Genomic DNA, 27719 nt, shown 5'->3' with positions numbered 1-27719 from the left:
GCCTTCCCAAAGAATTATTAGCACGTTGGACTAGGAGAGTTGGTTGGAAAAGAAGTTTCCTATATCTAAAATAAAGGTAATCCCTGTTGTTTTCATAATATAATAGAATATAGGAATTATCGAGCACTTAATAGCTCTCTGTTATCAAAAAAATATATGAAATAACATATATATTTGTAAGGTTAAACCATATCTTCTTTGTACTTATTGTGTGCATCTAAATTACATTTAACAATATAAGATGACAAAGAAATACAATGTAATGTTTAAGAAGACATGTACCCAGTATTTTCCATGTGTTACAAAATCTGAATAAGGTAGCATGCTTGCTTTGTGTGCTGTATATATATGTGATTTTCAGTTCCAAGTGATGAGATACACAATGTAATTAGACATTAGCAATCACATATGCATAAGAATAATGTGTATTGCATAGAAGGAAATGCAAAAATAGATCTATGGCTTTTTATAGAACATATCCTCTGAGTAGTGCTGATCATCCAGGCATATTGTTCAGAACTATGACTCTTGGTAGAGAAATAGAGAAAAAAAATCTGGATGTAGAACAAAAAGACATGGCAGTGGTATTGAAATATGTGCTATTTTTGAATACTACAGATGATCAAAATGATTCCAAGCTATATCTTATTGTGGTGACCATTCCTAACAAAAAAAAAAAAAATTCTACAAGTTACAGTATTGGACATTTTCTTATGGAATTCCACATGAAAGCATATGGGGGATTTGTTAAGGAAACTGTCTGACAATGCCCCTGTTATGGTGAGTGTAAAAACTGAAGTCTCAAGGATATCAACAGAGCAGCTTAAGCACTTGTAGGAATAGGCTTCCCTCTCTTCTGATTAACATATGAGAGCTGTTCAATAAAGAATGTTCATAATTTTTCATGAACAAACATACTGTTTGCTATTTCTACTCTGAGTTGCAGAATTTAAGACCAAACCAAGCTGCATCACGTAGCAACTGCACACTTCACATGTATGCACAGCATAACCTGGGCAGTCAGTCAAATTTATGCCTTTCTGTTTTGCCTATGTAACAATGGATATGACATGCAAAGAACAGTATGCTGCTCTCATATTTTGTTTCTGTCTCAAGAAAACATTAGGTGAAGCATATGAAATTTTAAAAGAACAGGTGTATGGTGAATCTATGCTTCCATATAGCTCAACTTTCAGGTGGTTTAAAATGTTTAAAGATGGATGTGATTCAATCACAAAAATCAACAGTCCTGGAGCTCCAGCCACTGCTGTTACCAAAGAAACCATAAACACTACTTCTGTAATTGTGAGAGAAGATCATTGTATAAGAGTAAGGTAACTGGCAGAGATGTTGAGAATATCAGTAGGAAGCACACATGGTATTCTCTGTGCCATTTGCATATGACATGTTTGTGCATGTGTCATACAAATGCATGTCAAAAAATGGCCTCCACTATGTTTTTGAAGAATGGCAGAAAAAGTTATAGAGTAAGTGCATTTTATCAAATGGGTACTGCTTTGAAAGGGTCCATCAATTTTCTTATCTTTGTGGTTATTATATCTTCAGTGATCTTACAAAGGGGGTTTGCTTTGTGAATAAGTCTAGAAGGGGATGGGAAAAAATCTCTTCTTTTAGGAGAGGAGTGATAGTTGTCATTTTAAATTCCAATGGGAATATTCCATGATTAAAGATTAACTTTTATTAGATATAGCAATTGCTGATGGAGTACCAAAAAACCAAATAAATACATTACACTAAATACATACTATTTATGTATTTAGTGTAATGTATTTATTACCAGAAGGCCATTGAAATTCCATCTAGATTCTGAGGATAATTTAGAGAGAAACTGTTAATTGCATCTAGTAAAATTTTATAATCAATTTCAAAATAGGAAAGTTAGTCATTAGAAGAGTCCAATGAAGTATATTAGTTTAAGATTATATTTTGATTCTGATCATAAGCACACAGTTTAGAATAGTGTTTATTAAATTCATTAACCCTTGTATTATCAAAATTTGTAGATAGTTTGCATTCCCCCCCCCCACCCGGACATATACACAAATACCACCTTTGAGGCGAAAGGAATCATACAGCAAATAATTTGGGCAACTGAGGTGAGCAGTGGTTGAATCAACCGATAACTGAGATTCTGTCTGAAAAGGTACATCGTGTTCAGCACACTACAAGTAGAAATGGGCATCATTGAGATTAGAACTGAGACCACATATATTTGTGAAATGGACTAGAAAGTGTTTGGGAGGTTTATATCTCTTTGCAGATAAGCTTACTCTATTAGTTTGACAATTCATGGTGTATTCAATAGTAAGAAAAAGTGGGGGGGGGGGACATGCTGTATGAAGTAATGAAATTTTTGGATATGGCATAGACATGGTAAGAATATACCCAGATCCTTGACAATGCCCCTTGCATACACACTACTCGGGCTCCCTCCATTCACTATCTGGCAGAGTAGAAACATCAAGATTATACACTAGCTGATCCAGAAGCCTCCTGGAGAGTTACCAATAGATTTGGTCCGGTGTACTAACTAGCAGCTGGTCTGCATACACCGTTTTGAGCTGTACCATTGAAATGTAAGTAAGTTTGGATCTCGGTGGAGTATTCATCATTGTTTTCTGTGCCGACCGGGCTAGCCGAGTGGGTAAAGTACCTGCCCAGCAACCCAAAGGTCCCGGGTTCGATTCGCGCCTCGGGCTTGGATCAGAGTACTGCAAAAACCTTGGGAGGTGCAATATGGCCACAGAAGCCGATGCGCCAACAACTACCAAATCAATCAATCAATCAATCATTGTTTTCTGCAGCAGCAGCATGTTCGAGAGCCAAGGAGAGAGGGTAATATTCTTGATCTGGTTATCAGCCGTGATTATTTGTGTATAAAAAATTTGCAGGTAAAGGAACCACTAGGTGGCAGTGATCACAGTGTTCTTAAAGATATAATTACCATCAAGGGTAAAGAGAAGGGTTTTTGCTTCCGTAAAGGTGACTACTGTGGTCTCAGGCAGTTTTTAAATTCTGTACAGTTGGATCAACTGATGATGTTACCAAAAGCAAATTCTAAGTGGGAAGCATTCAAGGAATTAATTGTGGAAGCTTCTAGGCTTTTCTTACCAATTAAGAAATATTGTTCAAAGTTTAGGCATAAATCGATGTCAGATGAACTAATGAGACTTGTGGCAGAGAAGAAAAATGCATCATGCATATAAATTATCAGATGACACAGAAGATTATGGAAGATGTAAGATAGTCCGTAATTAAGTCACAAAGGACATTAAGCATGCGAAGACAGATTACGAGAAATCTTTGGCAAAGGATGGTAAGAAAAACTGCAAGGACTTCTTTACGTATATAAACTCTAAAAGGAAGGGGATGAATCAGATTGGTCCACTTGATATCAATGGTTCGATAGTTGATGATCCTGCTCAAATAGCTGATAAATTGAATGAGTATTTTGCACCTATATTCACAGATTAGGAGTTATTAAGGGAGGAAAATACCAAAAGATTATCAAACTGTAACAGTATGCTTATTGATTTTGTAATTGAGAGCAAAGTGGAGGAGAAATTGAAGTTAAACATAAGAAAGGCACCTGGGGTTGACGGGTTCTATCCAGTTATATTAAAGGAGGCAGAAAAGGAACTAAGCAAATCCTTAGCCATAATTATGAGAGCATCCTTGGACTCGGGAAATCCCCACTGAATGGAAATGTGCACGTGTATCCCCAATTCACAAAGGAGGATCTAAGGGTGACATGAGTAATTAAAGATCAGTTAGTTTAACTTCTGTTCCGAGTAAAATAATGGAGTCACTCGTTAAAGATGCATTCCAGGATGGTTCCTCCGTAGCCAGGTGGGCAGGAGCAGCAGTGCAAAGCACACGCTTCTTGATTAGACCGGGGTTTGAGCCCGTGACCACCAAATACGGAGGATACGGAAAGGTCAGGGAATGACCACTGCATATCCCCGGAGCAGTATGGCCTTAGTTGCTGATGCTCCTAAAAACCAAATAACAAACAAACAGCATTGCAGGATCATCTAGACAACACCAGCAATAATTCAGACACAGCATGGGTTTGTTAAGGGAAAGTCTTGTCTGACAAATTTGATTGGATACGATGATGTGGTTACAAAGGAACTAGAAATAATTTTGGTATCATATACTTGGATTTCAGGAAAGCTTTTCACACTTTTGCGCGTGGAAGATTACTGTACAAATTGAAGCAGTATGGTATTAAGGGTAAGTTGCTACAATGGATAAAAGCGTGGTTGGGTGGCAGAAGACAGAGAGCAGTAATCATTGAATGCTACTCTCCATGGACTAATGTTATTAGTGGAGTCCCACAGGGTTCGGTGTTGGGCCCGCTGTTGTTTTGTATATATATCAATGATATTGATAAATATACAACAAGGTATATCAGGCTTAGTTTTAAAGTTTGCAGATGATACAAAGGTTGACAGGGTTGTTAGTGACATTAATGGCTGTGTGGTACTGCAACAGGATCAAGAAAATTTGGACAGATGGGCTTAGAAGTGGCAACTGAAGTTTAACATTGACAAATGCAAAGTACTGCATATGGGTAGAAGTAACCCCAAAGGAATGTACGAACTGTGTGGTACTACACTTAGGGTGGTAGAAAATAAAAAAGATTATCCTACTCTCCATTAAGTGATTATCCCCTTATACAAGGGGATAATCACCTCCTTATCCCTGCTAGAAAAATTCCTGTATATCATTGACAAGACACCATGAGCTACTCTTGCAGACTGTCTGTACTGCTCAGAAAACTTCATATCTGAGTGCACAGTTACCCCCCAGGTCCTTTTCATTCTCTACCACTGTCAGTGTGGTACCACAGAGTTGATACGTTACTCTGGGAAATACTGCTTCCCATATGTAGTACTTTAAATTTGTCAATGTTAGACTTCATTTGTTGATCTAGAACTTTTCTAGATCCTGTTGCAGCAGTGTACTGTCATTAGTGTCATTAACAACCCTGCCAACCTTCGTATCATCTGCAAACTTGGACATTAAGCCTGATATACCATCATCAATATCATTTATAAATACAGAAAACAAAAATGGATCAAACACTGAACCCTGAGGGATTCCACTAATAACATTAGTCCCCGAAGAGCAGTGTCCATTGATTACCACTCTATCTTCTCTCACTCAACCATCCCTTTATCCATAGCAGCAATTTGCCTCCAATGCCACACTGCTCCAATTTGTGCAGCAGTCTTCCATGTGCAACAGTATCAAAGGCTTTTCTAAGATCCAAATATATGATATCAAAGTTATTCTTTGCATCCAGTTCCTTTGTGATGACATCATAGTAACCAATCAAATTAGTCAGAGAAGACTTCCCCTTAACAAACCCATGCTGTGTCCTAGCTATAACTGAAGTCTTGTCTAGATGATCCTGCAACGTTTCTTTAACCAGTGCCTCCATTAATTTTCCTGGAACAGAAGTTAAACTAACAGGTCTGTAATTACCTGTGTCTGCCTTTGATCCTCCTTTGTGGATTGGGGTCACATTTGCACATCTCCAGTCCATGGGTACCTCCCCTGAGTCCAGGGAAACTCTCATAATTATGGCTACGGGTTTGCTTACTTCCTTTGCCGCCTCCTTTAATATAACTGGATAGATTCCATCCACCCCAGGTGCTATTTTTGTGTTTATGTTCAACAATTTCTCCTCCACTTTACTCTCAGTTATTACAAGATTATCTACCTTACTCCTAGAGTTGAATACACCTCTGGCATTCTCCTTCCTGAATAACTCCTCATGTGTGAATGTCGATGCAAAATATTCATTTAATTTGTTAGCTACCTGAGCAGGATTATCAACGGTTGAACCATCGATATCAAGTGGACCAATCTGCTTCATCCCCTTCTTTCTAGAGTTTACATAAGTAAAGAACTCTTTTCTGTTTTTCTTTGCATCCTTTGCCAAAGATTTCTGGTAATCTGCCTTCGCCTGCCTAACCTCCTTTGTAACTTAGTTACAGACCAGCTTATATCTATCATAGGCTTCTGTGTCACATGTTAATTTATATGTATCCCATGCATTTTTCTTCTCTGTCACATGTCTAATTGAGGCGCCTCCATAGCCAGGTGGGAAGGAGCAGCAGTGCATAGCACACGCTTCTTGATTAGATCGGGGTTCGAGCCCATCACCACCAAATACAGAGGATGCAGAAAGGTCAGAGAATGACCATCACATATCCTGGAGCAATGTGGCCTTAGTTGCTAATGCTCCTAAAAACGAAATAACAAACATGTCTAATTAGTTCATTTGACCTCCATTTAGGCTTAAATCTTGAACAATATTTCTTTGTTGGTATGAAAAGCCTAGTAGCTTCCAAGATTAAATTTTTTCTGTTACTGCTCACTGTATGCTATGATTGCAATCCCTAAAGCAGAAAAATGAAGTCTGACGATGACCAACTACAAATTTTTACATAGACACTAAGTGGAACTTTATTTATTGATTTCAAATTATTTTTATTTAACTTTTGATTTAAAATTAATAGTGTAGTATTTGTTTGTGATTTCCTGATTCATGATTAATTAATTCATGATTAACTTGTCCCTTGTAATTGTTTAAAAAAAAAAAAATGTATCGATAAGAATGTTTGAATTTTGCCCCCATTGTTTTAGTATTGATTGATATAGCAGATAGTGGAGGCTTCTACATAGCTTTATCACATAATCAGTATTAGAAGAGGCTTATAAACTATAATTTTTAGCAATAAATATATGTTTTAATAACTTTATTACGTATTCTGTAACGTATGACGTCAATGTTCGTAGTGCTTTTAGTATCGGTGATTTGGTGTAGATATATTATCGCAAATAGGTCACTCGAGAGTTCAAATCACGTAAGTTGGTAATAGATGGGTAAATTTATTATCTATTATAACTACTGAGAATTTACAAATAACATAATAGCATAATACATATAAGTTAAACTTGATTTTAGATACGTAATTCATATAATGTAAACTTGGTAGAAGATATTGAAATATATATATATATATAAAACAGGTAATTTATTTTATTTTTTATTTCATTCAAACTTTTAAAGCCATTATTCATTTATATATATATGTTACGGGCAATATGATAAATTGGAAAGTATACATAATTACCGGCTATTATGTATAATTCCCAGTAATATTGGAGAATATGCTTAATTTATCAAACATACCAGATATTATGAATAATCTCCAATGCTTACTGGTAATATTAATTAATTGAAATTAGATGCCAACAGAATACAAAAAAAAAAAATCAAAGTTTAATGTTATTTATTATTACAAGATAAACTATGATGACATTTTGAATTGCACAGTTTGTTACTATTTCTACCACTACATTTATTACTGTTGCATTTTCCTTTACAATTACATTTTTATAACCTTGACCACCAAATATGGAAAACTTCTTAACACACTCCCACAAATATAATTCTTAGTCTGGAACTTCTGCGACACTTATAATTTTTCATGGCATATCGAAAACTCATTTCTGGTATAAACGTTGGCCAATTTCCCTTTCTTTGTACCCAATTTATATAGTCCACTATTGTCAATATCCATAATAACTGCCAAGCAATTTCTTGGGTCACTTCTGGCTCTGTCAACATCAGGAATTCTTATACGTACCGTATCGCCTACTTTTCCAGTAGGAAATTTTTTGTTAGACACTTTTATCATATTTTTTTAGCTTGTATTTTAAGATTTTCTTCTACTATTTTACGTTTTCTATATATTTGTTTTCCTATTTGCAACAATATTATCCAAGTCCTTGTTATTCTCTTTAACATTCTCCTTATTCTCCTCAACGTTCTCCATATTGTCCTCAACTTTCTCCATATTCTCTTCAACATTTTCCATATTCTCTTCAACGTTCTCCATTATATTGTCATTTTCAATTTCAATACTCTTTATGCTAGTGTCTCCTGCAGTCTCTCCAGAATCATAAATATTTAATTCCTTCTCTATAATATGATCATTTTTAAATTTCTTCATTATGTTTTCTAGTTCTTCCTCTTCTTTTAAATTAACAACTTCTTTGGGTAGCCATGAGGTTTTGAGGCCAATTTTAATGGGAGAACCAAACATAGCTTCATAGTGACTGCATTTAATTCCTTGGTGATATGCTCTATTTTTTTATTAATTGAACAAATCGTAATCTTTCACTCCAGTTGTGTGTTTCATTAGTTTCTAGCCACATACTCAATATATTCTCTATGTCCTGGTTTGCACGTTCGACAGAACCTTGACTCTGGCTGTGCTGTTTACCATGTACGATTTTGAGTTCTTCCCAAGAAGAACATAATTCTTCGATAACTTTATTTGCGAATTCACGACCGTTATCATTTTGAAGGATAGAAGGAGCTCCAAAAATAGTAAATATATCCAATAAAACATAAGCAACTTCTTCAGCACGTTTGCTTTTCAAGGGACGCAATTGTACAAATTTTGTTAGGTGGTCTTGATATACAAGAATAAATTTGTATCCCTTGTTTTGCTGACTTTGCATGTCAATCAGGTCTACCTGACATCTACTATTCATTTTGTTAAACACCATTGGCTTAACCACCAAGCCTTTTTTAGGAACTTTACTTTTCTTCTGACAAGGCTCACATAAGTTTAAATATACCATTACAGACTCAGCGGTTATATTTTTATACTTTTTTTTAATTTCATACATAATCCGATTTCTTCCCCCATGGCCAATAGCTATATGAATATTATGTATTGTATCAAAAATTTCCTCAGTGCAGACATAATATTTTATGCTTTGGTTAAACAGGATAAATCAATTTATTACAATCACCTACTTTAATTATATCATAGTGCTTGAGTCTTTGGTAATCTGCTGGAGTTTTCCCTGTGGTTTTCAGTTTTAGTGCAAAAACGTAATTTATCAGCTGTATATATTTTTCTTTCATTATAAAAAATTTTCTATATAGTTTTATAGTTTTATAATTTTTATAGTTTTATAGAAAACTATAAAAATTTTCATTACATGTTCATTTCTAATTGTTTTTCAAAGAAAACTTACCTATGGACATAAACTAAATACGTTTAACTTTATCTATAAGTACAACGTTGCATTAAGCGGTAAGAATGCAGTGGTTGTTCTAGTTCAGCCCAACAACGCTGCACTAACTAAATGCTGATGTGTTGTTGTATGTTGCACTAAACGGTAGAAATGTAGACACAGTGGTCGTTCTCGTTCAGCCCAACAGCGCTGCACTAACTAAATGGTGGTATATTAGAGGTTTTAGAAGCGGCTAGTCGGCTCGACAGTGCACAGAAGCACTTCCCTTCGTTTTATTCATATGATTTCTCTGTCCTATTTATCAAATACACCAGTGAGTGCTGGAGAATATGTAAAATGACCAGTATATTTAATAAATTGCTATATATTTATTAAATTCTCTAATATTATTGGCGATTATACATATTAACCGGTAATTATTCATAATCATCGGATTAATCAAATTTACCGTAACACACACATATATGTATATTCAGTAACGTAAACTTCATAGAGTAATCGGTGCATAGTATTATTACTGCATTAGGATATAAGTTTAGTGTAGAATTTTTAATGATACTGAATTTAAACCAAAATTGTACCTCAGACCAGAGCAGCAAAGCACAGAGTTCAAGGTAGTGGCAGTGCTGTGGCTCTTAGGAGAAGTGAGAGTGATGGTTGTCCTCTGAATCACAGCCTTATGAAATGTACTGCTTGTTTGATTCTGGAGCTATCAGCTACTGGACATGATATTGCCAAGGAGGAATGTCTTTGTGTATGCCCAATGTAAAGAGTGTGAGGATGTTAGGCACCAACTCAGTGTTGTTATGGGCCTTTATGAGAGATTGAAGAAATGGATGCCCTCGAAGGATTTAATTTGGGGGCCCATCAAGCTCTCAGCTGCCCACATCAATGCCAGAGCTTGCACTTGATCATCAAGCAATATAGAGGCAATCCGCAAAGTAGAAAGTGCTAGACCCTCAGGAGCTAGTTGTTGTTGTTGTTGGTGCCTCTGTTGTCAGGGAAATGGGAAATATATTGTGCAAAAAGGATAGGTGAAATAGAACCAGAGTATGTCTGCCAGGGAGCAAAACTTGATGACATAGAGCAGATATCATCTTTCAAAGGCACAAAAGGTGATATTGTTATACACTTGGGCACTAATGACATTAAGAGGAGATCTGCAGACTTACTTCACAAGTACAGGTCAATGTTGAAAGAAAAAAAAAAAAAAACGCGAGTTATGGAAAAAGTTGAAACTGCAATTCTGCCCAGACACGATACAAGGGAATGTGTGATGAGAGCATAGTCAATCAATTCAGCCCTGGCAAGATTGTGCAATGCTTAGAGTAGAATTTTTCTCAGTCTAATCTCTGTTTGTTAACAGGAGGGTTTGTTTCCATATGCTAAATAGAAGGGATGCAAGAATATTTGTTGTGCTACTGAGGCAGTGTTAGGCGGGTTGAGAAACTTCTAGTTGAGGGGGATATACATACTAATAGATTTACTATAGCCACAGGCAGAGGTGAAAGTGATTCTTGTGCTGCTTCTATTGGCAGTTCAGCAGTTCTTGAAATTGGGGATTTCAAGAACTGCTGAGCGTCATCATGGAACAATTATATACATGGACTGTATTAGGGTAACTAAGAATAAAACAGGTGCATGTATACTTGAGGGCTGGACTAGCTTTTGTGGAACCTGAGGCAAAACCTTGGAAAGGTGCCTAATTCATATTGTATCTTTACACACATATATATGCAGTAGTGCATATAGCAGTGCCTATTTTAGGTGGAAACTGTGGCAAGTGCCTCACTTGCGCACCCTAACACCAGCAAAGGCATCAAAGGCATGTATTGTTGGGATATTAGAGATGTGATGTCATACAGATATATATGGAATGCAGAATTTGAATTTGGGGAGTGTACAAAGAAGACACCCAAGATAGGAAGGACGGAGGGGTTATGCTGTTATTTAGGAAACACAAAATTTAAGGCAGTGCATCCAGTTGACATGGGTGGCCAGTGTAGTGTTGATTCAGTTTGGTATGAAATTGACCGGAACTTGTGTGTTGGTCACATGCACCCTAGCAAGGCTTTCATATTGTTATTGGATAATTGTTTTCTACGGCAGCATGTTCGTGAGACAATCAGGCGAAGTAATACCCTTGATCTGATTATCAGCAGCGATTATTCATGCATTAAGAATTTGCTTAAGAATACAATAAGAGCAATTACCTTTATATTTTCTGGAGAACACTTCGCTGTAACCACTCTCCAAAAATTTGAATGATTATATAAAAACTATCTTGAATGAATTCTAAACACCCAAAGACACATCTATGATCTAACACACCCCGAATCGAAGGTCAAGGAGCTCCAACTTCAGGTGTTTAGAATTCATTTAAGATAGTTTTTATATTCGTATAAATTTTTGGAGAGTGGTTACAGTGAAACATTCTACAGAAAATATAGATCTTATATTTTATATCTTATATTAAAGCAGTGATCACAGTGTATTGATATGTGGTTTACTTAAAGATGTAACTACCATCTTGGGTAAAGGGAAGAGGATTTGCTTTCATGAAAGTCACTGTGGTGGTCTCACACAGTATTTTAAATTCTCTACAGCGGGATCAACTGATGATGTTATCACTACAAATTCTACATGAGAAACATTAAAGAAATTAATCTTGGAAGATACTAGGCTTTTCATATCAAATAATAAATACAGCTAGGTCGCGATTAGCTAGATCGCAACTAATGAATCCCATGAAGTAGTCACATTATTCAAATTCGCACTATTCGAAGTTATAATTATGTGTAATTGGTTCCAGCTCGATGAAAATAGGTAATGAAAAATTTTAAACATAAATTTTTATATGTTTATTAATGAAATATTACAGTAAAGAATAAAAAGAATATACTTATAATTTAAATTTATTATTAACAAAGTCATAGTACTGTAATTATAGAAAGCAAAATAAAAACAAAAAAAATTCTAAATATCATTCCTAAAGGTAACTTTAGGAATGATATTTAGAATTAAAAAATTCTAAATATCTGTCTTTCGAAATATTTTATCAATGTAGACTGAACTGTTTTCTCCTTCTTTAAATCTTCATACGTATGCTGGTAGATGCAGAATGCTTTATCCACATCTCGGTGAATTTGCATGCTTCGATCGAGGTTAGGGTCAACATCCATAATTTTTTGCTTCACGACTTCCACAGCTCGAAAGATGTCTTCGAATTCCTTGAGAGTGAACTCCTTCACTTTCACATTATCTCATTCTTTGGCACTGTCGGCTTCTTCAAATGCTCTTTGTTGATCTGAAAGTAGGAGATCATCATCAGTCAATTCTTCCGAGTATGAATTGAGCAGTTCCCGAACATCATCATTTTCTAGTTCATAAAATACAAGTTCTCTTCCAATATTCGTTATTTCTTCTATAACAGTTTCTTCGAAACCACTACTATTTGCACAGTGAGACAAAATGCACTTCCACACATGTTGTTTGCAGTTATATGTTGGCAAGCATGCTGAATATTTTCTATTGCATGTCTGATGTTATAATTTTTCCAGAACTCTGTTAAAGAAATTGCATCATCTCCTGTAGATTTAGCAATTGCCTGTTCAAGTGTTTTTCTTATGTAGTAGGCCTTAAATGTTGCGATGGTACCTTGATCCATGGTCTGCAACAAAGATGTGTTTGGTGGCAAAAAAATGTTTTTTACATTTTCACATAATGAACAGAGTGTAGTTGGATGACCTGGAGCATTATCCAAAATTAGTCGAACTTTAAATGCAATGTTGCTTTCCTTGCAATATTTTCCAACAGCTGGGCAAAAATAGCTTGAAAACCAGTCAGTGAACACAGCTTGGGTCACCCATGCTTTCTTATTTGATCGCCATACTGGAATAACTGGAAGTGATCTACAGTTGTAGCCTTTTAGAGCGCGAGGATTTGGAGACCAATAAACAAGCATCGGTTTCAATTTAAAATCGCCTTGAGCATTACCTCCCAATAAAAGTGTTAGGCAATCTTTAGACACTTTAAATCCAGGTTGAGTTTTTTCTTTCTTAGAAATGTAAGCTCTGGAAGGCATCCTTTTCCAGAATAAACCGATTTCATCCACATTAAATATTTGTTGATCAGTGTATCCACCATCTTCGATTATTATTTTTTAAAACATCAGGATATTTAGATGCTGCATCGTCATCTGCACTGGCCACCTCGCCAGTAATTTTAACATTATGCAGCTAAACTCTATTTTTAAATTGATCAAACCAACCAGCACTCGCACTAAATGTTTCTTCTACTTCATTCTTTTTTTCTTTCGCTCTCTTAAACAAATTTAAAGCTTTTGTCTGAATGGCTGCTCTGCTAAGGGGGAATGCGTTTTTGATTGCAATCCTCAATCCATACAGTTAAAAACCACTCCATTTCTATCACAGTAATACTTCTATTTCTTGTAGATGTTTGCAAACCACAAAAGGCTGATGCAACTTTACATTTTTCTTTTATTTTCCCCGCGTTTTATAATATTCCATACCGTAGATTCAGGAATTCCGACATCTCGTCCTATTTTAGAGTTGCTATGACCGCATTCATGTCGTTCAGTCACATCAATTTTTTGCTCTAATCTAATAACGAGCCTCTTCTTTTTTGCACCCGTAGTGTTTTTATCTGAAGGAATCTTCCTTTTGTCCATTTTGTTATGGGCACTTCTTAAAGCGATTAAAACAAACCACGAAAAGTAACGTATATTACAACAGGCAGTAGCACATGCACATGCGAAGATAAACAAGTGTAGCAGCATCTAATGTGAGACTAATCAAGGCTAATCGTCTAATACGAGGCTAGCTGTGCTAGCCTTGCATTAACTGAATTTTGCTTCGCATTAAACGCAACCTGGTATCTTTATACAATTCGCACTAAATCGAATATCGCGTTATTTGAACTCGCATCAATCGCGACCTAGCTGTACTGTTCAAGGTTTAGGCCTAAATGGATGTCAGATGAACTAATGAGACTTGTGGCAGGGAAAAAAAAAATGCATAGGATGCATCCAAATTATCAGCTGACATAGTAGCCATGGTAGATATAAGCTTGTCTGTAGTCAAGTCACAAAAGAGATTAGGTAAGCGAAGGCAGATTACAAGAAATCTTTAGCAAAGGATGCAAAGAAAAACAGCAAAGACTTCTTTACTTACATATCCTCTTGAAGGAAGAGGATGAGTCAGATTGGTCCGCTTGATATCGATGGTTCGACTGTTGGTGATCCTGCTCAGATAGCTGACAAACTGAATGAGTATTTTGCATCTGCATTCATACATGAGGAATTCTGTAGAAAAGTGAAGGCCAGATGTTTATTGTTTATCACACTCTAACAGGGAGCTAAATGGTTTTTTGTAATTTGTAATAATTGTAAAAATTTGTAATAATTGAGCAGAATTGAGTGGAGGAAAATAATTTAGTGGAGGAAAAATTGTTGAAGTTAAACATAAGAAAAGCACCTGGGGTGGATAGGATCTATCCAGTTATATTAAGTGAGGCAGCAAAGGAAGTAAGCAAACTGTTAGCCATAATTATGAGAGTATCCTTGAATTTGGGAGAGGTCTCCACAGACTGAAGATGTGCAATTGTATCTCCAATTCACAAATGGGGATCAAAGGGCGACATGAGTAATTACAGACCTGTTAGTTTAACTTCTGTTCCAGGGAAAATAATGGAGTCACTGGTTAAAGCAGCAGTGCAGGATCATCTAGCCAAGACTGCCATTATAGTTCAGACAGAGCATGGGTTTGTTCAGGGGAAATCTTGTCTGACCAATTTGATTGGATACTACAATATTGTTACAGAGGAACCGGATCCAAAAAGTAATTTTGATATCATATACTTGGATTTCAGGAAAGCTTTTGATACCGTTGCACATAAATGACTGCTGTACAATTTGAAGCAGTATGGCATTAAGGGCAAGTTGCTGCTATGGATAAAGGAATTTCTCAGTAGGAGAAGACAGAGAATTGTAATTGATAGATACTGCCATTCAAGGACTAATATTATTAGTGAAGTCCCCCAGCATTTGGTGTTGGGCCCATTGTTGTTTTCTATATTTATCAAAGATATTGATGGTATATCAGGCGTAATGTTGAAGTTTGTAGATTATGCAAAGGTTGGCAGGGTTGTTAATGACATTAATGACAGTCCACTGCTGCAACTGGATCTAGAAAAGTTGGGCAGATAGGCTGAGAAGTGACAAAGAAATTTTAAAATTGTGAGAAATGCAAAGTATTGCATATGGGTAGCAGTAACGGCAGAAAACCCTACCAATTGTGCAGTACTACAATCAGGACATTGGCGAATGGAAAAAACTGGGGGTAATTGTCAAGTCAGATATGAAGTTTTCAGAGCAGTGCAGACAGGCTGCTAAAGCAGCTGATGGTTTCTTGTCAGTGATATACAGGAACTTTGCTAGTGGGAATAAGGAGATGATTATTCCTTTGTAAAAGGCAATGGTCAGGACAAACCTGGAATACAGCATACAGGTCTGGGGGCCTCATTTTAAAAGGATGTCGAGCTGCTGGAATGAATATAGGGTAGGGCAATGATATTGGTGAGGGGAACAAAGGAGTGCCCTTACCAAGAAAGGTGTCAGTTCTTTAAACTGCAGCGCCTGGCAACTAGGTACCTGGAGATGTGTAAGGCTGTGAATGGTTTGAGCAAGTGCAATGCTGATGAGATTCTTCCTCCTGCCCAGATTACTCTCTTGAGGGGGCATAAATTCAAATTGAGGAAAGACAGTTGCTGAATAGATGGGCGGATATTTGCCTTTAACCAGCGAGTGGTTGATTGCTGGAACAAATATCTGTCACTAGCTTAAATGAATTCAAGAAAGAACTGGAGAAATGTTTGGTGTGATTGGATAAGTGAAATGGGAAGGGTTTTTTTTTTTTATTTGTCTGTTGCTGTATAAGATTGCTTTTTTGCATCATATTCCACTACTAATGCTAAAAAGATGAATGTATAATAAAGGTATATTGTGGAAAAAAAAATTATGATCATTCCTTATTGAACAGCCCTCCTAGAAATAGCCATTATATCAATAAAATATGTTTCTAGGGACTGCCTTTTTTTTTTTTTTTTTTTTTGAGGAAAATAGAATTATATCATGATCAGTATATAGTGTTGAATATAGCATGACTTATCCAAAAAAAATTGATGCCAAAATCAAAATTGAGTCTATCAGGCCATGTACATTAATTTACATAAAAGAATACATTGTCTGTCATGCTAGAGAGTTTTTCAGTTAGAACTACTATTAATACCAGATTAATACTTCCTAGTTCATTTCACAAATATACGTAGTCTCAATTCTTATCTCAATGATGTCCATTTCCACTTGCAGTCTGCCAAACCCCATGTAGTTTTTCTGACCGAATCTCGCTTATCGGTTGATTCAACCACTGCTCATCTCAGTTGCTCAAATTATTCACTCTATGATTCCTTTACAAATTTCACAATTTGTAAAGGAATATGTCCGTTCCGATATTCCCTGTCAGAGACTTGGTAATTTGGAATCTCCTCTTTTCGATCTTCTCTGGCTTAAAATCTCTCTACCTCATTGTGTCAAATTCATCTGTTGTCTCTACTGTTCTTCCAACTCCACTAATCACTTGGAGCTCTTTGACTTCCTCTCTTTTCAACTTTACTTTCTCCAGTCCAACTTTCCTAACAGTGAGGTAATTTTCCTTGGTGATTTTAATGTTCACAACTCCAGCTGGCTTCTGTTTTCTAGTTACACCAACTCAGCTGGTCGAGATGCTGAGGCTTTTGCAATTACTAATGACCTTGCACAGATTGTTCATTTACCTACAAGAATACCCGGATATTTCTAACCGTGAAGCCCTTCTAAGTACAGGGTCAAAGTGAGTGGTCCTTTAGGCACCTCAGATCACAACTCGGTGATTGTCTTTTCTCCAATGGAGCCTTTACCTCATGGCTATTCCCAACCTCGTATTATTTGGCATTACAAGAATGCAAAATTGGATGACCTGCGAGATTTCTTTTCTTCTTTTCCTTGGTCGGGTTACTGTTTCAAAACTTCTGATGTCAACGTTTGCTCAGATCATGTTAGTGAAATTATTCTTGTGGGAATGGAATCCTTTATTCCACACTCCACTTTAAAATCTTGTCCTTTATCTAAACCTTGGTTTTCCAATGAATGTACTAAGGCTGTTCAAGAGAAGAACATTGAGTATCGTAATTGGCTTGTTTCCAAATCTTCAGTTTCATTTTCTGCCTACACCAAAGCTCGCAACAATTGTAAAGCAGTTATTAATCAGTCCAAACTAGATTTTTAGCAGGCTAAGAGTAGAAAACTTGCTTCTTGCCATAATGCTAGACAAGCATTCTGGACTCTTGCCAAAGCTATTGGCTGCAACTTTTGCCCATCTCTGCTCCCACCTTTGTCAAAACCAGTTGGTTCTGTTGTCACTTCAGCCAAGGATAAAGCTGACCTTCTAGCATCCCATTTTTCTTCCAACTCCTGTATTAATGATCTTGGTAAAACACCTCCCACCATTCCCAACATGCTCCATTCAATGCCTCCTGTGGTCTTCCATCAGAATGATTTTGACGAATCTTAATGCTAAGAAAGCTCCAGGTCCTGATGGTATTTCTTCACTTGTTCTCAAAACCTGTGCTCCTGAACTTACTCCTGTTCTTTGCCGCCTTTTTTCACCAAAAATATTTTTCCTTCTGCTTGGAAATTTGCTCATATCCAGCAATTTCTTAAAAAGGGTGGCAAATCCCTCCCATCCAGTTATCGTCCCATTGGAATTACTTCTACTCTTTCTAAAGTAATGGAGAAATCAGTTAACCGCCAACTCTTAAACTACCTTAATGATCACTAGTATAGACTCCATCAGTGTTGATCCACTGGTGATATTCTGGCTTATGTTACCCATTTTTGGACAAATTCAATGGAAAAGTTTGGTAAAACACAAGCAGTTGCTCTTGACATCTCAAAGGCTTTCAATCGTGTTTGGCCTAAAGGTCTCCTAAACAAGCTTCCATCTTATGGCTAGTTTTGGCGCATTATAGCCTTAGTTGCTAATGCGCCAATAAAACCTAACCCATCTTATGGTTTGCCAACTGTTTTTTGTTATTGGTTATTCACTTTTCTTTCTGATCGCTCATTGAGGGTGATTGGCTCTCTGTCTTCTAACTGTTCCACTAATGCTGGTGTCCCCCAATGTTCAGTTCTTTCCCCCACTCTTTTCCTCTTGTATATTAATGACTTTCGTCCAATGACTGGAAATCTTATCCATAGTTTTGCTGATGATAGCACATTGCATTCCACTTTATATTTTGAGAAACTTTGCCCTGCTCAATCAGCTTCAACTTCTGGAATATCTGCTACCAATTCCTTAAATGCCGATCTCCAGGTAATTCTCCAGTGGGACAAAGACAACTTAGTTGATTTCAATCCTTCTAAAACTCAGTCTTGTCTTATATCTCGCAAAAAGGATTCTTCTGCTCCTCTGCTTATCTTTGGTGACACTCTGATTTCTAGGCAAGATGACATTATCTCTTTTGGGGATTACCCTGACTTCTTATCTCAATTGGCACAAGCACATTACAAATATTGCTTCCTCTGCATCTAAAAAACTTGGTTTTCTCTTTCGCTCTCGGCGTTACTTTTCTTCCAAACAGCTGTTCACTCCATACAAATCACAAAAAAAAATACTAGTTGCATGGAAACCAGCTTATACAGTATGAGACAAAAAAAAAAACTCCTTCCCCCCTAATCTGTATGTACTCTTGAAGAATTTATGAGCCTTCCTTATCAATTACTCTATCTGAAAGCAAATTTTTGCATGTCTGTCCTGCAACTATCCTTTTTAGTTTCAATTTATATCCCCTTATGTGTGTCATCCAAGAAAGGAAGAATAAGGGTGCCATCAGCATTTAGTTTACATTATCCATTTAAAGCCTTAAACACTTTAATTAAGTCTTCTCACAGGTGTCTAATTTCAAATATTAAAGCCTTTCTTGGTAACAGTACTGTCTTGTGCCTCTAATCTTCTTGCTCTTCTTTGCACCAAATCCAATAAAATAACATCCTTTCTAAAATGAAGATTCCAGACCTGTATGCAGTACTCAAGATATGGCCTAATGCAGTGGTTTTCACCCGGGGTGCCACAGCAACATTCTTGGGTTGCCGTGTAATTTTGGTTTAAGTTACTTAAAGTTATTATTATTTTATTTTATTTTTATTTTTTGAAATTTATACATTTATTTCATTATAAAATGATGTACAGTATCTATTGTACCATATCTTTTTAATTTTGTCGTGATCTATAATTGATCTTTATTTAGTGCCTCTATATAAAGAATAAAATTATTACATAGGTATATATTAAAAGGTCGAAAACCACTGTTTTAGATATTTCTTTTGGCCTAGGGGTGCCGTGAAAAAATTACCGGGACACTGAGGGTGCCGTGAACCGACAAAGTTTGGGAACCTCTGGCCTAAAGGTTGCCTTATTATTATTATCAGCCATATGATGCAAGGAAGCCTGAGGCTTATGCTACACCAACCAAAAAAAAATTTCTGAATTACCCCGAGAGTGAGTGAGTGAGTGAGTCAGTCAGTCAGTCAGTCAGTCAATCAGTCAGTCAGAAGTAGAAGGGAATCACCAAGAAAGAGAAGAATGATGATATCCATCTCTGGACCCTGGATGTGAGCCCCTGGGGTTATACAATGGGATAATCACCTCCATTGTCCCTGCTTGCAAAATTCCTGTATGTCACTGACATAACTCTCCAAGTTGCTCTAGTGTCCTGTTTGCATGGCTCAGAACTTCAATTCAGATGTAATTATCCCCAGGTCTGTTTCACTCTGCCTTGAATGTAGTACCACCCCATTTGGTACGTATATCTTTCAGTTGGTATAAGAAACCTAATAACCTCTATATTTCCCTCAGTGCTTCCCATTTAGATGTTGCACTTGGAATTATCCTTACCCAGATGAAGTGGTAATTAAATCTCAATTGCTACTTCTCAGTCAATCTGCATTATTTTCATTTTCCTAGGCCTTGTTTCAGTAGAATATCCTGATTCCTGACATTAACCACTGTGCAAACCTTTGTATCAAATGCAAACTTAAACAATAGCTTGATATGATCTTTATCAATATTGTTAATAAATATTGATAACAGTAAGGGGGCCCAGCAGTGAAACCTAAGAGACTTCACTAATAACATTAGTCCAAGAAGAGAAGTGTCCATTAAAAAAAAAAAAAAAAAAGTATCTTCTACCACTTAACCATCCCATTATCCACAGCAATAACTTGCTCCTAATGCTATCCTGTTCTGATTTTTACAAAGGTTCATCATATATTTAAATCAAAGTACATGATGGAAAAATTAATGTTTGCATACATTTAAATTTTACTGTCACAGTAGCTAATTAGATTAATCAGAGAAGGTCTATCCTTAATAAATCTGTGATGTGATTTCTGAATTTATGGATAACTAGATTACTGCATTATTTCTTTAAACATTGACTCTATTATTTTGGCCCTTTTGTGAACAGGGAAGACATTTGCACATCTCCAATCTGTAGAGTTTCCCCCCACCCTAAGCCCAAAGATGCACTCATAATTATGGCTAAAGGTTTGTTACCTCTCTCTTTTTTTTTTTCTTTTAATCATATAATTAGATAGATTCTATCAGATCCAGGTGACTTATTCACTTTTAGCTTCAAAAATTTCTCTTTTCACCCTCCTCTCAGTTATAACTTGGTATACTTCTGCTATACTTCCACATCCTTAAATACTTCCTCACGTATGAGTTGGGATGCAGAATATTTATTCAGTATGTCAGCAACCAAACAAGATCATTAATAGTTATGTTATCTAGTTGAACAGTGTGGTCCATCCCTTTCAGTATTAACACACGCAGAGAATTTTTCACTACTTTTTTTTGCATTCTTAGCTAGACTTCTCATTATCTGCCTTTCTTGCCTATTCTCCTTATTATTGAGATTGCAGGCTAGTGTATACTTTGCTGTAGGTTTCCGTGTCGTCTCTTGAAAATTAATAAATCATCCTGTGCATTTTTCTTCTCTGCCACAAGTCTCATTATTCCTTGAATGTTTCCCATTTAGAATTGGCTGATAGTAACATCATCAGTTGGTCCCATGGTATAGAAGTTAAAAACTGTTTGAGATCACTGTAGTCACCTTTACAAAAATAAAAACCCTTCCCTGTACTCCTGATGGTAGTTACATCTTTAAGTAAATCCCACATCAGTACGCTGTGATCACTGCCACCTAGTGGGTCCTTTATCTGTAGATTCTTAATGCATGAATAATCACTACCAATAATACTTGTTTGATGTTTGCATAGTGATCTGGAATGGGATTTTTTTCTGTATGTTCAGTGCAAAGAGTGTGAGGAAATTAAGTGCAAACCTTATGTTTTGATGAGTTCTTATGAGCACTTCGTGAAAGGAGTTGATGCCCTCAAAGGAATTAAAATGGGGACCCATTGAGTTCTCAACTGGCCACTTCAACACCAAACAATCCCTTCAGCGTAAAGTGCTGGTTCCACAAGAGGTAGCTATTGTAAGTGATTCTAAAGCAAAAATAACTTGTAACATCCTTAGTTATTTGCACACTTCATTCCTTCCTATTAACTCTCATTCTTTATCTTTAGTGAATCAACAGCTTTCAGATATTTCAGGAATTAGCACTGTACTTGCTACCACAAAGGCCAGCACTGCAGGACCAGACATTATATGAGGGGGTATCAAAAAGGTTTGTACATTTACCTAGAAATATTAGCCCTAGAAGGTGAAACTTTACAGGAACTTTAATCCTTTTTTTATGTACTCTCCATGTACAGTAACACATTTCTCTCATCTATGGATCAGTTGTTTAATGCCTTAATCATAGAAGTCCCCACTTTTTTCCTGAAACCACAATTCCACCTCGTTGATGACTTACTGAGACGAATCAAAGCAGATCATACTGGTACACCTAGCATTCATCATTTGTCACCAACTGATCAAAAAAATTCTCATCGTCCACATTACACAAATCCAACAGTTGGCAAGAACATTTCATTCAACATTGCTTCTGCAAAGGCATCTTCAATCTTGGAACCTGTCGTATGGAGACCTTAGACATGTGCAGATGGTTATGTAAAATGCTGTGGGCAGACCCATAACTAATTCCCACTGCATTTGTAATGAATTGAATTGTGACACGTCTGTCACTCAGCACCAGCTGCCAACCTTCACAACCATCTCACTATCTGTGGATGTCAGTGGCCTTCTCTTGGCTCGTCAAAGACACTTGTACGACCACACTGGAACTCCCATTTCCACTTATTTACAGTGTCATTGGATGGACAATTCTGCCTATACACAGCTTTCATTTCTTCATTAATTTCCTGAGCTTTCTTGCCCTGCAAATGCAGGAACTTGATCACTGCTCGATACTCCACTTTGTCAACCATAGCATCCTTCCTCAGATTCTGGGCTCCACCTCTGTGTACAGTGGTGGAGTTATTAACTGTGTAGACAACTTATATTAAAAACAGCATCTTCCTACTGATGTTTTATCTAGGGCAGGGTATACAAACGTTTTGATATCCCCCCCCTCGTACAGTATGAGATTATAAAATACTTTCAAATTCTCTAGAGCTTTTGCTATATCTTTATAACTGAATTTATTTGGAGGATCAGTTTCCCGATTCTTGGCGTATGGGCGATCATCCTTTCACTCCCAAAGCCAGGAAAGAACCTCAAAATTCTTAACAAAATTATTGCCTCATTGCTTTGACTAGTTGTTTACGTGAGGTTTTGGAAAAAATGGTTAGTGCTCACTTTATATATTACCTTGAAGTAATTGACTATTCAATGAGAAACTGTGGCTTCCAAACAAAAACCAGACCACTTTGGATCATTTGATTTGATTGGAAACATCAATTCATGATGCATTCATACGTGGTGTTTTAAAAGAACCTTTATCCATCTGTCTTAGAGGTCATCTTCCTATTTTTATCAGAAATTTTTTTATCAAAATGGCTTCCAAGTTCATGTTAAATCTAGCTTGTCCCAGTTTTTTTTTTTTTTTTTTTTTTAACCAAGGAGGAGGAGTTTCCCAAGGATTATTACAGAATAGCTTCCTCCATCAGTAAATAGTCCTCTTTGTATGGATGATTTTAGTAATTTTTTTTTCACTCCTGCAACATGAGAGTTATTGAATGACAACCACAACAAGCTATTGATAACCTTCGTTCCTGGTCATTGGCCAATGAGTTTAGGTTTCAGCTCAAAAGAGTGTTTGTGTACTTTTTCCACAAACAGATAAAATCAGATAATGAGACACATTGTCATTATCCAATAAAATCAGATAATCACAATGTGTCAAATATACTCAAATTTTTAACTTGTTAATTTAACTAATTTTAAGTGCCTTATTGTTTTATGTGTTATAACTTTTATATTATATAAAATTTTTATTTTATATCATTTGACTTGTCACACTGTAGGCTTAGATGCTCATGAGCCATAAAACCCCTAACCAGCCAACTTTCCTGAATCTGAGGTCTGTCCATCTTTCTGTCTGTATGTAAAAACAGTTGATGGATTTCCACAAAATTTTATATTTGGCCTTTTAAAAATATTTTTTGAGCCACTACAAATTTATAAATCGAACAAATAGAAATCTAGCAATTGTTATTTCTTTTTTTTTCCTTTTTTTTTTTTTTTTGTATGTAAAAAAGAAATTCATAGATTAAATGTAGTTTTAATATAGTATTGTTAGCTTTAGATACTCCATGTACTCTTTACATATGTAAGACACATGAATGTTGTGGTGTTGCTTGTCAAGGGATACATGTATATATATCTATATATATATATATATATATATATATATAGGAAAAGAGAATTTTAAAAAAAGTATATGGGAGAACTTTAATAAATATTATATAGTTGTAATTAAATTGAACAACTAAGTTTAAAGAATGTAAAAATACAGTTTTACCAAATGTTCTATAAAGTTATAATCTTAGTAATTAATTGATAGGGAAATAACTACTTTACTTTTCACTTCTATTAATTTCAGAAAAAAAATTTAACATACTTGAAATATAGTGCACTGCATACATTAACTAACTTATTTTATTTAAATTATATCTTTTCTAGGAAGTGGAAATATGGAAACTTGAGCCTTCAGGACTTTTAAGGATTGTTATGAATATAAAAGCTACAAGGCCATATCATATGGTAAATATACATGTCATTACTATAAGTAACTACAGAAGTCCAATGCTTAACTGCATTAAACTGAAATTAATTGCCATGGTTTTTCTGGATGGTGTACAGATTTTGCGTAAAATGTATAAAGAAAAATTAAGTTCTTTTGACATATTTAATTTAAGTTGACAATACATTATTTTCTACCTGATAAAACTTTTTTTTTTTTTTTTATGGCTGGCAAATCACTTGATTAAAATATAAATAAGAGATGTGTAATGCATTCAATTACATGTTAACCCCCTCATTAGTGGTGTTAAATATACATTTTATGCATTTATAGGGTTTATTTTCTTTTTTAAAAGAAAATAAACCCTATAACGCATAAAATTTTCACATTTTGGTGCATATAAAAAGTATTACTGGGGGTGTTCAATTCTAGAACAGTGTCACAATGTTACAAACAAACACTATTAAAATGAAATTTGAATACTTTCTTTTGGTATTATGCACCTCAAAACAACCTTCTGAATGCAGATTAATGCTCCCAAACTCCTTACATTTCCACCTTGTTTCATTTCTTCCTTCCTAGGCACTCATGGCACACAGGAAACTTCTTTGTAGCTATTGGTAGTAGTAGTGGCAAATGATGCAAGAAAGCAAACTTATATAGCATCCATCGAAAAAAAAGCACTACACACTTCTCCCATACTAACCATCCAAGAATTTCTCCAGTTCTTGAAATTATTCAAACCCTCCACTTCCACAACAACAGCAGAGAGAAACCTGTTCCAACAATCAATCACCTGCTGGCTGAAGGCAAACTTCCACACATCTATCCTGCAACCCTCCTTCCTCAACTTAAATTTATGTCCCCTCATGTGTAGTTAACAGCAAGAGAAAGAATGCCATTCACATTCAGCTTATTCAATCCAATCAAGGCTGTACACCTCAATCAGATCACTTTGCAGGTGCTTAATCTTCAGAAGCTGCAATTTGAAGAACAGCAGCAGCTGCAATTTGAAGAACAGAGATAGTTGGAAGCAAAGGTATAATGAGAGTGGGGGTAATCTACAGGCAAGGTGATTGTGAAGATTATGATGAAAGCCTCTACATGTTGGAATGGGATGGGCAAGTAAGCGTCAATGTCATATTATGGGTGATTTTAATTTGCTTCCAATTGATTGGAGCAAATGGGAAGGAAACTCCACATGGGAGACAAAATTTTTAAATTATCTAGATGATTGTTATTTGCATCAACATGTCAGGGAAAGGAATACTCTAGACCTGATCATCGCCCATGAATCAGATGATGTAATAGGGCTGACAGTACAGGAACCAGTAGCAGGAAGTGATCACGGAGTTAGACGGTGGACGATGAAGAGAGAGAGAGAGAGAGAGAGAGAGAGAGAGAGAGAGAGAGAGAGAGAGAGAGAGAGAGAGAGAGGTAGCAGTAGTTAAAGGCAAAGGAATGGGTTTATAATTTCAGGTAAGGAAATTACAATGCCTGAAGGTGCTACACAGCCTCTATTAACTGGGTAGATATTGCACAGAGAGCAAATACAATTAAACTATGGTATACTTTTAAAACATTAATCACAGAAGCATTGAATGCATATATGCCATTAAAAAAAATATTCCATGAGGAAGATTCCAAGTTGGATTAATAAAGAAGTTGCCAGATTACTTGTGCAGAAAAAGACTGCATGGAAAAGTTACAGAGCAATAAAAAGTACTGGAGCCTATAACAGCTACAAATTGATCTGTAATAGTGCCACAGAAGGGCTGGCAAAGGCAGATTATGAGAAATCACTGGCAAAGAGGGGATAAGGAATTCTTCACATATATAAATGCAAAGAAGAGAAGGGCAAAGGAGATCGGACCCGTATATAATGGACGTGGGATAGTATTGGATACTCCAGCTCTGAAGTTGCAGATGGACTCAACAGTTACTTTGCATCAATATTTACAGAAGAAAAACCATTTGTGTCAATGAGAAATTATGGGAGTGAAGTTGAAAAAATGTAATTAATGATGTTGAAGTGTCACATGATTATTTAATGAAGAAACTTTCGAGCCTACAGGCCAGTAAGGCTACTGGGGTTGATGGCATATACCCTATAATGTTAAGAGAGGTGGAAAGCGAGTGAATTGAACCATTGAGGCTAATTATGAGGGCATCACTGGACTCGGGAGTGATTCCATTGGATTGGAAAAGTGCCAATGTATCTCCAATACATAAGGGCAGTTCTAAGAGTGAAGTGGGAAATTACTGGCCGGTCAGTCTAACTTCAGTAGTAGGGAAAATCATGGACACAATGATAAAGGGTGGAATTCAGGATAATTTAAATAGAAATGGAATTGTGAAAGATACACAGCATGGTTTTGTAAAGGGAAAATCATGTTTAACAAATCTGTTTAGCTATTTTGGCCGGGTCACTCAGGACTTAGGAAACAATTTCATTGGATTTGGGGAATAATTTCTACTTTGTTTATTTGGATTTCAGCAAAGTATTTGACTCAGTTCCACATGAGTGGTTACTTTATAAATGGGAACAGGTTGGAATCACAGAGAAAATCCTTAGATGGATAGCTGGATGGCTTCTCAGGGGAGGAGGCAGAGGGTTGTGATAAATGGTTATTCCTCAGATGGGTTGATGCAAGAAGTGGGGTTCCCCAAGGATCAGTATTAGGACCACTGTTGGTTTTGATTTTCATAAATGACATCGATGAAGGGTAGATGGTGTGGTGTCTACGTTTGCAGATGATGTAAAAATTGGTAGAGTAGTTAATGATCACCGCCAAGCAGAGCTTCTTCAGAGTGACCTAGATAGACTTCGCGGATTGTCAGAAAATGGCAGCTATGCTTTAATCTAGCAAAGTGTAAGGTATTATACCTGGGGGGTACAGTAACCCCAAAATAACTTATACACTTGGTGGAGTTGAACTAAAGGTGGTAGCGGAGGAAAGGGACTTGAGTGTTACAATACGGTCAGACATGAAGTTCTTCGAACATTGTAGATAGGTTGCAAGAAAGGCCCATGCTGTCCTCTCGATGATTTATCGAAAAATTGCTAGTAGAGATAAGGACATCATAATCCCATTATATAAGGCTATTGTTAGACCACACTTGGAATACTGTGTTCAAGTATGGTGACCGCACCTAAAGAAAGACAGATAACTTGCCTGGTGTGATCAACAAAAGGGCGTCCATATGAGGAATGACTTCGAATATGTGGGTTGCAGAGCTTGGAAACTAGGCACTTTAGAGGAGACTTGAATGTTTAAAGCTCTGAGAGGCATAAGTAAATGAATGAGGACGAAATTTTCACGGTTAAAAATAATTCTAGAACTAGCAGCCATAATTTCAAT

The 27719-nt window shown here is 36.3% G+C and overlaps 1 protein-coding gene across 1 annotated transcript in view; it reads left to right on the top strand.

Moving 5' to 3' along the window:
• LOC150091531 (GTPase Era, mitochondrial) overlaps nucleotides 1-27719 on the top strand; it is a 242211-nt gene that overhangs the window by 196400 nt on the left and 18092 nt on the right. The window contains exon 10 of the mRNA XM_090384396.1: nucleotides 24297-24377. Coding sequence (XP_090240522.1) covers nucleotides 24297-24377 — 81 coding nt within the window. The remainder of the gene's footprint in view (nucleotides 1-24296; nucleotides 24378-27719) is intronic.

The sequence above is a fragment of the Mastigoproctus giganteus genome, chromosome 1, assembly GCF_048544385.1.
Source record: "Mastigoproctus giganteus isolate SK-2022 chromosome 1, ASM4854438v1, whole genome shotgun sequence".
Taxonomy (NCBI): domain Eukaryota; kingdom Metazoa; phylum Arthropoda; class Arachnida; order Uropygi; family Thelyphonidae; genus Mastigoproctus; species Mastigoproctus giganteus.
The sequence above is the reverse complement of the archived record's forward strand: the minus strand, read 5'-3'. Positions and strand labels throughout refer to the sequence as shown.